Genomic DNA, 14,890 nt, shown 5'->3' on the forward strand with positions numbered 1-14,890 from the left:
CACACTCTCTCTTCTCTCTATCTTCTCTCTCTCTCTTCTCTCTCTCTCTCGCTTTCTCTTCTCTCTCTCTCTCTCTTCTCTCTCTCTCACTCTCTTCTCTCTCTATTTTCACTCTCCTCTCTTCTCACTCTCTTCTCTCTCTATTTTCTCTCGCTCTCTCTCTCTCTCTCTCTCTATATATATATATCTTTTTTTTCTATTTTCTCTCTCCTCTCCTCGCTCTCTTCTCGGCTTTCTTCTCACTCTCTAAATGTTCTCTCTTTTCTCTTCTCTCTCTCTTCTTGCTCTCTTCTCTCTCTCTCTTCTCTCTCCACTCGCTCTCTTCTCTCTTGCTCACTCTTCTCTCTCGCTCTTTTCTCTCTCGCTCTCTTCTCTCTCTTTTCCCTCTCTCTTCTTTCTCTCTTTCTCTCTCTCTCTCGTTCTTTTCTCTCCCTCTCGCTCTTTTCTCTCTCTCTCGCTCTCTTCTCTCTGTCTCTCTCTCAAGCTCTCTTCTCTCTCACTCTCTTCTCTCTCTCTCTCTCTCTTTCTCTCTGGATGAGCTCTGATATGCAGAGTGCGGGTGGTGGGGTCCATTTCTCTGCTCTTTAATGTGCTCCCTCTCTCTCTCTCGCTCTATGCGGAAGGGCCGGCTGGGCTTGGTGGGAGGCTGCTGTGGAAATGTGACTCAATGATGCAGTCTTTTAGCAGGCATTACCCAGGACACCCTGTGTAATTTCCTGGCTGTCAGGCACCAGCTAGGCCTGATACCCCTGGCACTAAGGGAAAGATAATCACCATCATATATTTAAAGGAGGAGAGAGAGAGGGCCTCTCCTAGCGACAGGTGTTGATTAGATAGGGGGTGTTGTGCCCAAATCCCTGCAGCAATTTATTGTATGAAAGTGGGATTCATGAACGGGCAGTCATATTTGACGCTGGCGGACGCACAACGCAGCGCTAGACGGAGAGATGTTAAAAAAAATAAAAAAAAAAAAAAAAAAAAAGTGATAAGGAGAGGGAACCGCAAAGAGACAGCTCACTTTTTCATCCTATAGGATCTTGAGATGAGCTCCTTCAGCTGCTGTGTAGAGAGATAGCCTTCATATCTTCCCTTTATAGAACAGCTCTTGCACTGTCTTAAATCTACGCTATTTTGTCGTTTGCATGGAATACGAATGCTTAGAGTACGTAAAAGTAGAAAACTGGTCATGCATGAGCATCCTGAATTAGTCGTCTTTTAAAACCGTGTTTAGTTGGAGCTGGTCAGATGGCTTGTAGAATATGTATACATTTTGCATATGTATAGTACCAGTCAAAAGTTTAGACACACTGACTCATTCAAGGGTTCTTCTTTGTTTGGACTATTTTCTGCATTGTAGAACAATAGTGAAGACATCAAAACTATGAAATAACACATATGGAATCATGTAGTAACCAAAACATTTTAAACAAATCAAAACATATTTTAGATTTTAGATTCTTCAAAGTAGCCACCCTTTGCCTTGATACTGAGCACTTGATGCTGAGCACTTGATGCTGAGCACTTGATGCTGAGCACTTGTTGGCTGCTTTTCCTTCAGTCTGCGGTCCAACTCATCCCAAACCATCTCAATTGGATTGAGGTCAGGTGATTGTGGAGGCCAGGTCATCTAATGCAGCACTCCATCACTCTCCTTCTTGGTCGAATAGCCCTTACACAGCCTGGAGGTGTGTTGGATCATTGTCCTGTTGAAAAACAAATGATAGTCCCACTAAGCCCAAATCAGATGGGATGGTGTATTGCTGCATAATGCTGTGTTAGATCTGCTGGTTAAGTGTCCCTAGAATTCTAAATAAATCACTGACAGTGTCACCAGCAAAGCACCCCCACACCATCACACCTCTTCCTCCATGCTTCACGGTGGGAACTACACATGCGTAGATCATCTGTTCACCTATTCTACGTCTCACAAAGACATGGCGGTTGGAACCAAAAATCTCACATTTGTACAGATTTTCACCGGTCTAATGTCCATTGCTTGTGTTTCTTGGCCCAAGCAAGTCTCTTCTTCTTATTGGTGTCCTTTAGTAGTGGTTTCTTTGCAGCAATTCGACCACAAAGGCCTGATTCACGCGGTCTCCTCTGAAACTAATGAACTAACTAACTAATAACTAATGAACTTATCCTTTGCAGCAGATCTAACTCTGGGTCTTCCTTTCGTGTGGCGGTCCTCATGAGAACCAGTTTCATCATAGCGCTTGATTGTTTTTGCGACTGCACTTGAAGAAACTTTCAAAGTTCTTGAAATGTTCCGTGTTGACTGACCTTCACGTCTTAAAGTAATGATGGACTGTCATTTTTGTTGTTGCTTATTTGAGCTGTTCTTGCCATAAAATGGACTTGGTCTTTTACCAAATAGGGCTATCTTCTGTATACCACCCCCACCTTGTCACAACACAACTGGTTGGCTCAAACACATTAAGAAGGAAAGAGATTCCACAAATGAACTTTTAACAAGACACACCTGTTAATTTAAATGCATTCCAGGTGACTACCTCATGAAGCTGGTGGAGAGAATGCCAAGAGTGTGCAAAGCTGCCATCAAGGCAAAGGGTGGCTACTTGGAAGAATCTCAAATATAAAATACTATTTGATTATTTGAACACTTTTTTGGTTACTACATGATTCATGTGTTATTTCATAGTTTTGATGTCTTCACTATTATTCTACAATGCAAAAAATAGTAAAAATAAAGAAAAACCCTTAAATGAGTAGGTGTGTCCAAAATGTAACTGTATATGTTTATACCAGGCTCCTCATACAAACATCACATTTAAACATTATTAATATGTTTCTGCTTGCGTTACATTCAATTTTAACTGGGGAACAAAGCATTGAGCTTAATTAATGTATACGTAAACTATAAACACTCTTCCTTCTTCCTCTCTGACATTATCATTTCCTGTTTGACTGTAGTGTATTGAGGTTTGTGTTTTGTGTTTTTCATCCCAGTATTTTTATTTGATTTGATTTATTTGACTGTGCATGGAAAAGGCTATACGGACACTCCTGACCTGCAAACTGATATTTACTTTCAGAATTGGTTAACGTTTGGTTAAAGGGAAAATCCCCCCCAAATAATAATAATAATAATAATAAAATAATTTGGTGTTTTGCATCATCATGATGATGTGGCTGGTGACACTTTGCTTCTTGAAAGTCCAATATCTTTAAAACATGACTGCTGACATGCAAAACATTTTGGGACTGTATCAATATGGGACTAATGAAAAAAATACAAACGTTTTTTAAGGGTCAGGTTAGTAGTTTTGCAGGTCACCAGTGTTCTTATAGTCTCTCCCACTATGCATGCCAGGCCTCAGCTTCAAACTTAGCTTTTATCCATCTCTGCACACCACCAGTCCTAAATAGCTACGTTGATCATCCAATTTTGGCGCCCCCGCTTCCCCCCCTCCGTCAGGCACCAACCAGGCCAGGCCCGGAGCCTTCCCCGGCACCAACAGTCCCGGGCCCGTGGCTGACCTCTATGGCACTCCCAGCCAGGACTCCGGTGTGGGTAACTACATTAGTGCTGCTAGCCCACAGCCTGGCTCTGGCTTCGGCCACAGCATTGCTGTAAGTATAGCTTACTCCAGCAACTCGTTCACCTCGTCCAATACCGCCTTCATCTTCTTTGTGCTGTCAACTATATTCCTTGTTCACTCTCTCAGCTCATTTCAACTCATCGTCAGGATATTTCATCAGTCTGAAGGATATGATTTCTATCCACAAAAGAGATAGGTATGCTCATTATGCTACAGATGTCTTGTGCGCTCTTCCGTTTGTTATGCTAAATGTATAATGTATATCAGACGAGAGCTGTAGATTAAGTAGTGCTTACTGTATGTGAACGTGATGGCGTCATGTAAACTTTCATCAGATTACAATCTCTGTGAATCAAAGTTCTACTGGTCACTCTGTTCCACTTTAGTCAAACAATAATGCAGGCATAATCAGTGTGTTCAGTGTCACTGTGCCAGAGTTTAGGCCTATTAAAGCTTTACAATGCATATGTGCCTGCAATGCAGTGAGAATGTTTGCCATCTAAACATCAAATAAGGCACAAGTGTTAGACAGGTGCTCAGGCGCGTGGTTGGGTCTGTGTGATTGTGTATATTACCAACATTTCGTCCTCATTCACACATTTCATTTTTTCTGTCAGCTGCAGTAACGTTAAAACAAACTGTGAACTTGTACGGCCTGTCATCACCTCTGACGTGTCAGTGTACTTCTGTTCATGCGCCAGCCAGAAGGTCAAGAAATCCTGCAATTAGTTATTTTGTTTCACCTTTTCAGTGGTGGTGACTCCTGATTTGAGTAGACTCACACCAGACGAATTCCAGGGCTAGCCTTTGAAAGGGTCCTCATTCAAAGTGCATTATGTAAATCAATACAACAATAATAACCCCTTGTGCGTTAAACCACTGTCGTAAGAATAATTTCTCCATGTCCTTTGAAGACACTGACATTCATTATCCCTGTTGGATGCTTCAGTCTGGAACCTTTGATGAGGGTATTGATGGATTTTAGCCAGCTTAGGAAAAAGCACAGAGAAAAATCTGCTCCAACTAAAATGGATGAGTAACTAAAAGCCTTGTACTCTGCCACACCGATAATTAATACAGTTCTCCCTATTTGAACTCCTGTCCAAAATGCAACATCAAGGTGTGCTGAAAACTGAAGAAGACTTTTTGTATGTTTGGCCCACTGAACACCTTGTCTTCCGGTGCATTCCTAGCATGTTAGAGACATTTTAAAGGAACCATGTCGGCACATAAAGCACCACTCTGCAAACAGAGAGGGCTTTCATTAGATGAGCTAACTGCTGAACCATCGTTCAGAATCGGAATGGAATGTCACCTTCCACTTGACTTTGAGAGACAGTTTCACCCTCAATAAGGGAAATGTAGGTTGAAGATCTTGTCTATATTTCAGAAATGACAGGCACCGTTGGCACTCAAAATCCCTAGTCAGAAATATTTCATGCTGTTGCTATATATGGCTATCCCAACCTACATAGAATGAAATAGCTGATATTTTTCTCTTCAAGCTCAGTTCTTATGATTGTCTTATGTAGCGACACATATTTAATTTTTTGGACATTGGCTGTTGAAGTTCACAGTTTCAGCTACATAATGGGTTGGGTGACACGTTGGGTAATGGGTTGGGTAATGGGTTGGGTTGGGTGACACATTGGGTTGGGTAATGGGTTGGGTGACACATTGGGTTGGGATGGGTTGGGTGACACGTTGGGTTGGGTAATGGGTCGGGTTGGGTAATGGGTCGGGTTGGGTTGGGTAATGGGTAATGGGTTGGGAAATGGGTTAGGTAATGGGTAATGGGTTGGGCAATGGGTAATGGGTTGGGTAATACATTCGCTTTGGAGGAGTACTTCCGTTTCCATTCTTTCCATCCTTAATATACAGTGGGGAGAACAAGTATTTGAAACACTGCCGATTTTGCAGGTTTTCCTACTTACAAAGCATGTAGAGGTCTGTAATTTTTATCATAGGTACACTTCAACTGTGAGAGACGGAATCTAAAACAAAAATCCAGAAAATCACATTGTATGATTTTTAAGTAATTAATTTGCATTTTATTGCATGACATAAGTATTTGATCACCTACCAACCAGTAAGAATTCCGGCTCTCACAGACCTGTTCGTTTTTCTTTAAGAAGCCCTCCTGTTCTCCACTCATTACCTGTATCAACTGCACGTCTCTGAACTTGTTACCTGTATAAAAGACACCTGTCCACACACTCAAACAGACTCCAACCTCTCCACAATGGCCAAGACCAGAGAGCTGGGTAAGGACATCAGGGGTAAAATTGTAGACCTGCACCAGGATGGGTGGGCTACAGTACTATAGGCAAGCAGCTTGGTGAGAAAGCAACAACTGTTGGTGCAATTATTAGAAAATGTAAGAAGTTCAAGATGATGCTCAATCGCCCTCTGTCTGGGGCTCCATGCAAGATCTCACCTCGTGGAGCATGAATGATCATGAGGAAGGTGAGGGATCAGCCCAGAACTACACGGCAGGACCTGGTCAATGACCTGAAGAGAGCTGAGACCACAGTCTCAAAGAAAACCATTAGTAACACACTACGCCGTCATGGATTAAAATCCTGCTGCGCACGCAAGGTCCCCCTACTCAAGCCAGTGCATGTCCAGGCCCGTCTGAAGTTTGCCAATGACCATCTGGATGACCCAGAGGAGGAATGGGAGAGGGTCATGTGGTCTGTTGAGACAAAAATAGAGCTTTTACAAATGACAGACCTCTACATGCTTTGTAAGTAGGAAAACCTGCAAAATCGTCAGTGTATCAAATACTTGTTCTCCCCACTGTAATTGCTGAAGTTATTTTTGCACGTGTTGTGATTCTGCTGGTGATTCATATTTTTTGTGGTTGCATGAATGTGATTACATTTGAGTTCTACTGATCCATGCTTTCTTAACAAAACCTTGTTCACACAATACATACACAGTACACTTAGACATCTGAAGTTAACAACATTAGTCTCCTGCTTTAGCCAGCATTAGCCCCTTATTGTCGAGCAAGTTATCCAAATCTCTATAATGGATCCTTATTGGTGGTGAATGCAGTAAATGGCTATAATGGATCCTTATTGTTGGTGAATTCAGTAAGTGTGATTCCAATTACTACTGCTGTCCATCGCTGCAGAATTCAATTGGTTTTAATCACTGCTTCTTATCAAATAAAAATACATTCTTAGTATGTACCCCATCGGTACCGTCCTCTTCGGTTTCCATGTCCATGACTCTTTAGAAATAGTTTGATTTAATTTATGCTGCCCATAAAGAGAGCTCTGCTCTAGGACACAGACAGGTTGGCAGCACCACAATGGGACTACCTGAGACCCACCTCTGTGTGGCCATTTTCCACATTCAAAATTAAAGAACCAAATTGGGGCCTAAATGCTGTTCCGATGGCTAAAACGAACTTGACTTGAGGAAATGAACGAGATACATTTCCATTCATGCTGGCAGCACATCCTATGAATAAAATATACTCACCAGTAATAGGTTTCTTTTTAGCCTTTTCCCTGAAATGCATACTGACACAGGTACTAACTGTACACTTTTAGGGGCCGTTGATTGCAACCGCTTTTACAAATGGATACCATTGAAACCTAACAGGTGGTTGGTTGCCATCTCATTTAAGGTATTATTATGTCATTTCTATAATGTTTTAGTCTTTTTCCTTTTATATTTTCTTTCCCTTTCTGTCTGATTTAGATCCTCCCCCTCAAAAAACAAGAAAACACTTTTTACAGGGTTTCTACACTTTGCTTACATGTCTGCATTCTTATTTGGTGTATTTGGATTTGTATATTGAAACCCTTTAAAAAGTGAATGTTTGTCATTTTCCATTGTGAAACCACCGAGATGGTGAAATGCACATATCTAACTTGCAACGCCCCGACACTATTTCCCCCATTATTGTCACTTTGTTACCCTGTTTCTAGAAGACTAAGCATGCATTCTGTTCAAATAAAATATGATAGTATTCTGTAAAGGAAAGGTGTTCTGGGTGTATGCAAACTCTGCAGTTGCTTTCCTCACTGTTGCCTTCTCTTGTGTTACCGATTTAATGTAGCTAGCTTTCCACTGGAATTCAGCAATCAACCAAGAGTCATAACCAAGTCATATATTGTGTGGTGGGTTGGCCTTGGCTATTCAGGGAACAGACTCCAGTTTCTTGTGGTCCTGTATGGCTCAGTTGCACTTGCACTGCCGGGGTTGTGGGTTCAATTCTCAAGGCCACCTATAAGTAAAATGTACGCATGACTGTAAGTCACTTTGGATAAAAGTGTCTGCTAAATGGCATGTTATTATATATATTATTTGACGTGCTACTGTATATGGACACTGGTCTGGAGCGTGAGTTGAGAGTGAGGCGGAGCTGGATCTGTGCAGTTGTTCACCTTTGGGTAATTTCTTCCTCTGGAGACCACATCTCTACCCTCAACGCCGCAGTTTATTGAGCAACTTTATGAAAACAAACCTCCAAACATAACTGTCTGACTGTTTATAAGCCATTTAGAAGCCACATCAGCGAACGTGTGTGTGTATAAAGTGCATTTGTGAGCAATTTGAGTACAGTATGAGAGTGGCGAGTGGAGTGTGAGTGTGCTTGCATGTTTGTACTCTGAGAGTGTGTATGTCTCTACAGTGAGAATCTTTGCCTTAGGGCAGTGTTAGTCACTGCAGCTACTCAGCAGCAACAGTCCAGTACACCACTTCAAGTTTCATTCTTAAGCAGTCAGCTTTGTGTGGAGTTTGATCAACCCAGACAGAGACACCCCAGTCCAGCTCTCCTCTTGAGTCTTATTCATAAAACCCTCTGTTGGACAGATGTGTCAGACTGGTGGGAGTGACTGCATGGTGGGAGTGACTGCATGGTGTCACAGCTGATTTAGTATAGCACCTTGTGTCCTATCGTGTGTTGCTGTGAAATGGAATGACGACGCAGATGTAGTCATCTGTTTCTCTAGTTTTCACCGTATGTATTTCTGTCTGAAATAGATCACCATGGGTCTGGGAGATGTACATTTTGTACAACAATTAGCATTTGTTGTTGAAATTCACTGCTAGTGTATAAACACTGAGCAAAAATATAAATACAACATGTAAAGTTGTGCAGAGGAGTATTTATGTATGTAATGAAGCCCTGTTGTCGGGAAAAACTCTGGCTCCCCAGTGGGCTCCCCAGTGGGTGGACCTATGCCCTCCCAGGCCCATCAATGGACCTGCCCAGTCATGTGAAATCCATAGATTAGGGCGTAATGAAATTATTTCAATTGATTGATATCCTTATATGAACTGTAATCTTTGAAATTGTTGCATGTTGCGTTTATATTTTTGTTCAGTATAAAAACACAGGGCCAGACAGCACAGTGGAAGCCATCAGAGAAGGCAACAGAGTAACGGGCAGTTTTCTGTAAACCTGCTTTAAAAAAAAAAAAAAACCTCATCTAACTGGTAGCTGGGTGGTACTGCTTGTCTCTGTGCATGCTGTATGTACTGTAGACTAACATGGGAGTGATGTCCTGTCCATGCCTGCTGCCCCTCTTCCATAAAACTCTGTGTCGTGTGGTAGCAGGGATACTATTGTACTCTATGTTGTGTCTGGGCTGGTCTCACTGCCGTGACCATCCTAGCCTGGAATCCTTTCTTGAAGTGAAGCAATAGTGAAACAGAATAATTTAGTTTGTATTCCAGGTTAGTGCCATCCATCTTTCTGCCAGTGAAAATGTTCCCATGGGATGTAGCACTCATTCTGCTCTCTCCCCTGCAGAGGCTGGGTTTGAGATGATCCAGTTTGGACCATCTGCTTCTTCAACCAATTCGAACCTCTAAAATTGGTTCTACCATCAATCAAATGTTTCAGAATCAAGTGAAAATGTAAAACGAATAGATATGATGGCACAGAAGAAAATTTTGGCAGTTGAGGGAAAGGCTATCAGACATGACATACTGTATCAGTGTTACAGACAAGGGGGAGCTTTTGGTTTTAACTATTGGTTTGAATGTCGCTGTTTCCCATTCCAGCAGAGTATTTCAGGAGGGAAGACCGGGCGGAGTTTTTAACTGGCTATGTGAACAGGTGATGCCATCCAACGCCAAGCACTACAGCATCAACCCACAGGAGGAGAGTGGAGGTGGCACCACGTGAAGAAGAACTGAAGAAAATGTCAAAATCATCTCAGAAAAATAAACTACAATCTGCTGTACTATAATCCAAACCTGGCGTTCACATCCTTAATATCCAACTGTAACCTAGTACCTTTGTGTAGGATTTAGGTGTTTTTTTGTCCTTTAAATGTTCCTTATTTTAAATCTGTTTAGTTTATGTTCATTATTTTCGGTGTAGTCTTCAAATTAATAAGGGAAGATTAATTATCATTTTAATTTACTCCAATATTTTTGATCCTCTCTGAAATTAGTAACTATTTATGTAAACGGGCTTATTTCTGTTGTTTTTTTTCAGATTGCTATGTTGCTATGTTGCTATGGTTGTTTGCTTTTATTCTTGCTGATGGAAAAATGCAGGTGTCAGTTTGCACATACAAGAAAACTGACATGAACTGACGAGGCCTGAAGAAAGGCGGTGTTAATTCAATTTTAAGAGTAACTAATATATCTTAGTAGCTTTTTTTTTGTTTATTTTAATGTTGTTAATGACCTATTTTGGGCAATAAGAGGACTACAATATTTTCACAGTCCTTTTTTACAAATGTTTTTGTTGTCAGGAAAAAATAACCTTTCCTTTTAATACTTTGTGAATTCAGATTTTAAGAAAAATATAACTGTAAATATTATTCAAATCACTGCATATAATCGTTTCAGAGAGAACCATATTTTTGTGATGGTTCATCATAAAAGGCTGTAATGTGCAAGAGCGCAACTGTCAAAGACGAGGACATTTAATGCTCTTAAGTCGTATCATAATCCATTTGTAGCACAAAATGCCATGATAACCCCACTCGATCCTACAAGAACACTGTTGGCTTGCTCTGTAAATACTGTTGTCTTTCTTACTGTGCTAATGTCATACCAGCATACTGTTCTGTCTTCTACATAGTGAGCTCAAAAGTGCACAGCTTCTAAAAGATGACACAAGGTTAACACTGGACATTGCTACACAATGTCTCTCAAAGAGGACACTGGCTCAACTTCTTCTAGACTCTCGCAAGTGAAAGGCTACTGTATCTGTGACTGAAGTCAATATACTATATAAAAAAAGAACATGATACAAATCCAAAGCACACTTTTATTTTGTATTAGTTTGAAAATACCAGATGTTGAATACTAGTGTCCAGATACATTTCATACCAATCTGCACATGTTTCAGTTTGTTATGATTTTCTTCAGTTTTTGTTTTCCTTATTAATGCTGTTTATCCATTTTGAACAGAGCACCTGCTTTCAATGTGACAGGAAATATTTCAAGTCAGATATATTTGACATACATTTATTGTGATGTTTTCTTGAACTGATTAGGAAGGCAAAACATCTATCATTACCTCAGTCCTGTGAGTTTTATCTTAGATGAAATGACAAATTAATTTATTTTAAATTTAAACCGGTTGAAATTATGAATGGATTATGAGAAAAGTTGTTGCACTGTGACAAAGAAGGAAAGTGACCATATTCTATGTGCACATTTTAAGTGTTGGACGTTTAAAATGGTCTTGATCAGATGATATATGAAGGAATGTTTTTTAAGAATCATTTTTTATTCCCATTACAGATTAGTCATCTTGACTCTTGCAATTGGAAAAAGTTGTTTTGCCCAAAGGGCATTTATTTAACAAAAAATAAATAAATACAATCCATGTATAATCCATAGATTGGAGCATTTCGGCCTAGCAAAGTAACTGTAGTCACCACGTTCATTTCCTGTAGGGACTGGTTTGTTGAGATTGAGAAATGTTCATTTCCTGTAGGGACTGGTTTGTTGAGATTGAGACATGTTCATTTCCTGTAGGGACTGGTTTGTTGAGATTGAGACATGTTCATTTCCTGTAGGGACTGGTTTGTTGAGATTGAGAAATGTTCATTTCCTGTAGGGACTGGTTTGTTGAGATTGAGAAATGTTCATTTCCTGTAGGGACTGGTTTGTTGAGATTGAGAAATGTTCATTTCCTGTAGGGACTGGTTTGTTGAGATTGAGAAATGTTCATTTCCTGTAGGAACTGGTTTGTTGAGATTGAGAAATGTTCATTTCCTGTAGGGACTGGTTTGTTGAGATTGAGAAATGGTTCCTCTGAAGCAGAATCCTGGATTCTTGTCAAATAAAATGGGGACTTGTTTAAGTAATAATCAAATTAAAATAAACATGTATGTTACGAATTCAAAAAAGAGAAAAAAGTATGTTCCCTTCAATGATTTACATTTTTATTCAGAAGGATTTGTATCAATATTTTTGTGGTTGTTAATGATTATATTAATAATAATTATTATACTAACAATATTAGAATGTACTGTACATCCATCCGATTCTTTCTCCATTCCCTGTCACCTTATACAGTAATCTTATGTTGATCATCAATGTATTTCAGTAATGTGTGGAAAAAAAGAAAACTGCAAATGACCTTGTAACAGAGTGCCGTCTTTGATGCCAGTGTAGTGGCTATACACTTATTTGTTGATCTCTCTATCTTCCTCTTTGTCTCCCACTCCTTCTCTGTCTCACTCTCTCCTAGTATTAGTGGTAGTTGTTATGTAGTTAAGATGTAGATGTAGCTATTAGGAGATGTAGGACCAGTAAGGATAGAGCTTTCTCTTCTTAATTACCATAGTTATATATATATATATAAATAAATAAAGCTGACATTCATTTCAATACCATTTGTCTATTTTCAGTTTTACTGTTCTCACATGGTTTCAACTAACCAAAGCAATCATTGAGGACATTTAAATCAGAAATTTCTGTAAGACCGAATCGTAAACAAGGCATTGATCCCCACACTTGAATGTTTAAAAAGGGGTGTGCCATACTACCTTAAAAGCTAATGCTAGATATACAAACCAGTTCTGTTATAATTTCACAAGAGGGACACAAGCTATAATTATGATTGAGTATAATGGATTTTATTACATTAATGGAGAAATCATATATTTTTTTGAAAGTTATAACGGACTAATGATAATAATGGCTAATATAGATAATTATTTTAAACTTGTTTTGATGTTTGTACTATTACAAAATATCCCAGTGGCCCCTGGCACTACTATTTTTGGATACAGTTGTATTTAATTTTAGGTGTCTACTTAATTAATTATTAATATTATTCATTCATATTATAGTTTGAGTTCATTATCAACATTTGAGAATGTAGTGAATTATTTTTGTACTCTTGCACCATTGGAAGCAGCGTTTTACTTTAATCAAAGCCAGTGTATCATGAAACATTTACATTGTAAATTCATTCAAGTGCTTAGTCTTTATTTAAAGTCTTCTCATTCAAAGATGGTATAGTCTGCTTGTTTTTATAGACATTTGCACTGTGCAATAACTTAATCTTTAAGACCCTCCTGCTAATGGAAAACAAGACAGTGCAAAGCTATTGATGAGTTGTTATATGAAGGGCTTATTGAAATGATACCTAAAGGACATGTTTCATTTTAAGCAAATCACAGAACCACAGAGTTGAGATAGGATAGGATGTATGCATCATTCTCATGAAGACTGAGCCAAAATGTGGCACATGTCGGAACCTGTTGGTAAACGGGACATTATGGCAGCAGTATGTACCCACTGAGAGCATGTGATGTTTGTACTAAGTAAGGCTCTGTTATACATTGCAAGATGCCATTTCTGTTTTAAATGTCCCTCTACCAATATCACCATACCTGATTTACTATTTGATTAGAGTAAAAGTTGGCTGGCTATCCATTCAAAATATTTCATACCATCTCTATTAGTTGATTTAAAATTTTTCAAAAAAGTGATTTAATAGCTTGGACTTTAAGGTAGCATGGCTCTGTAGTTGCTGTACTTTTTTCCCACATGGACAGCAGTTTACAGCTGATGAATGTTACACATCTTGCTAGACTACTTAATCATTGGATAATTGGTTAAAAAAATAATAAAAAAAGAGAAAAAAAATGAAATAAAAAGACCTGGAAGGTGTTGGATGATATATTGGGTAGTACCCTAACCATTTAAACTTGAATCTTGAGGCAAGTGCTAGGCAATGGCCAAACAATTATCCCATCACTGAATTAACAGACACACAACGCACACATACCTACTGTAATAACAGGTACATAATGTATATACATGTTAGTTAAAGATATATTATTGTGCATGTCTATTTGTTGAGGCTGAGCCCTCATTTCAGATGAAATTAACTCCTTGCTGTCTGAAATGTTTACGTAGGCAGCACTGTTTGTATTATGTTTGTGTCACGCTTAACATTATGTTTACCAATGATGCAACATGGCTGGACTGGAAAACATGAAATGAAGAAGCTGGAACTGATACTTTAGGGTAAAACATTGTCGTTTAGTGAGTACCATGGCATGGGCCACTGCTAGAGCAGAGAGTGAGTGTGTGAGTGTTTGTGTGAGTGAGTGTGTGTGTGAGTGAGTGTGTGAGTGAGTGAGTGAGTGAGTGAGTGAGTGTGTGAGTGAGTGAGTGAGTGAGTGAGTGAGTGAGTGAGTGAGTGTGTATGTGTGTGTGGGTACAGGGGGTTTCGGGAAGCGGTACAGTCATTAGAAGTCCTGTGGGTCTTTGTGAATATTCTTCCTACAGTACATTTGACCTTGCCTTAGCAGAGGCTTTTCTTCTCTCATGCTCCCTCTTGGGTTCGACCTCTGATTGCCTTGCCCATTCCTAACACTTGCCCATGTTTTAATGTTAACAGACTTTTTACCGTGAGAGCTGACTGATAGGACTGAATTCTGAAAGCATCTTTCAGGTCTTCTTGTATGGCTTGCTCAAGCCCTGTTGTAAAATAAACTGAAGTGGATGGGGGTCTCTCACATCTCAGATGTGGAAAGTAATTTTATATTTGTATTTTCAAATAATGATAATAATAAAAATGTTTGTGAAAAGGTTTCCATCCTCTACTGTGGTCCAGAAATCGATGTGTTTGTCTGGAAAAAAAATAAAATAAACTGTTTTGAACCATTTCACTCATTGTTTTTATTTTAAATGGAATATTGTTTAAAGTTGAATTGGTGTGGGATTAAACCTTTTGAGTTATATTTGCAAAATAATGTATGCCAGAAGATGCAACAAAATTAAAATGCACAAAGTTGAATATAATGGCCTATAGTGTGTGTATTGTTATTCTGTGGTACACTTCCATTCCCATCCCCAAAAGTCAGAGATGTTCA

The 14,890-nt window shown here is 39.4% G+C and overlaps 1 protein-coding gene across 6 annotated transcripts in view; it reads left to right on the forward strand.

Annotated features, from left to right (window-relative positions):
• LOC109905832 (RNA-binding protein Musashi homolog 2) overlaps nt 1–14,683 on the forward strand; it is a 369,667-nt gene extending 354,984 nt beyond the window's left edge. For 2 of the 6 annotated variants that reach the window (XM_031791050.1, XM_031791052.1), the window contains exons 13-15: nt 3,440–3,594; nt 7,127–7,203; nt 9,594–14,683. In XM_031791050.1, coding sequence (XP_031646910.1) covers nt 3,440–3,594; nt 7,127–7,168 — 197 coding nt within the window. In that variant the 3' untranslated portion in view covers nt 7,169–7,203; nt 9,594–14,683. Of the gene's footprint in view, nt 1–3,439; nt 3,595–3,689; nt 3,760–7,126; nt 7,204–9,593 lie in introns of all 6 variants that reach the window. The other 4 variants (XM_031791053.1, XM_031791055.1, XM_031791051.1 and 1 more) reach the window with 3 other exon arrangements.
• The last annotated feature ends 207 nt before the right edge of the window (nt 14,684–14,890 follow it).

Source organism: Oncorhynchus kisutch, linkage group LG15, assembly GCF_002021735.2.
Source record: "Oncorhynchus kisutch isolate 150728-3 linkage group LG15, Okis_V2, whole genome shotgun sequence".
Taxonomy (NCBI): domain Eukaryota; kingdom Metazoa; phylum Chordata; class Actinopteri; order Salmoniformes; family Salmonidae; genus Oncorhynchus; species Oncorhynchus kisutch.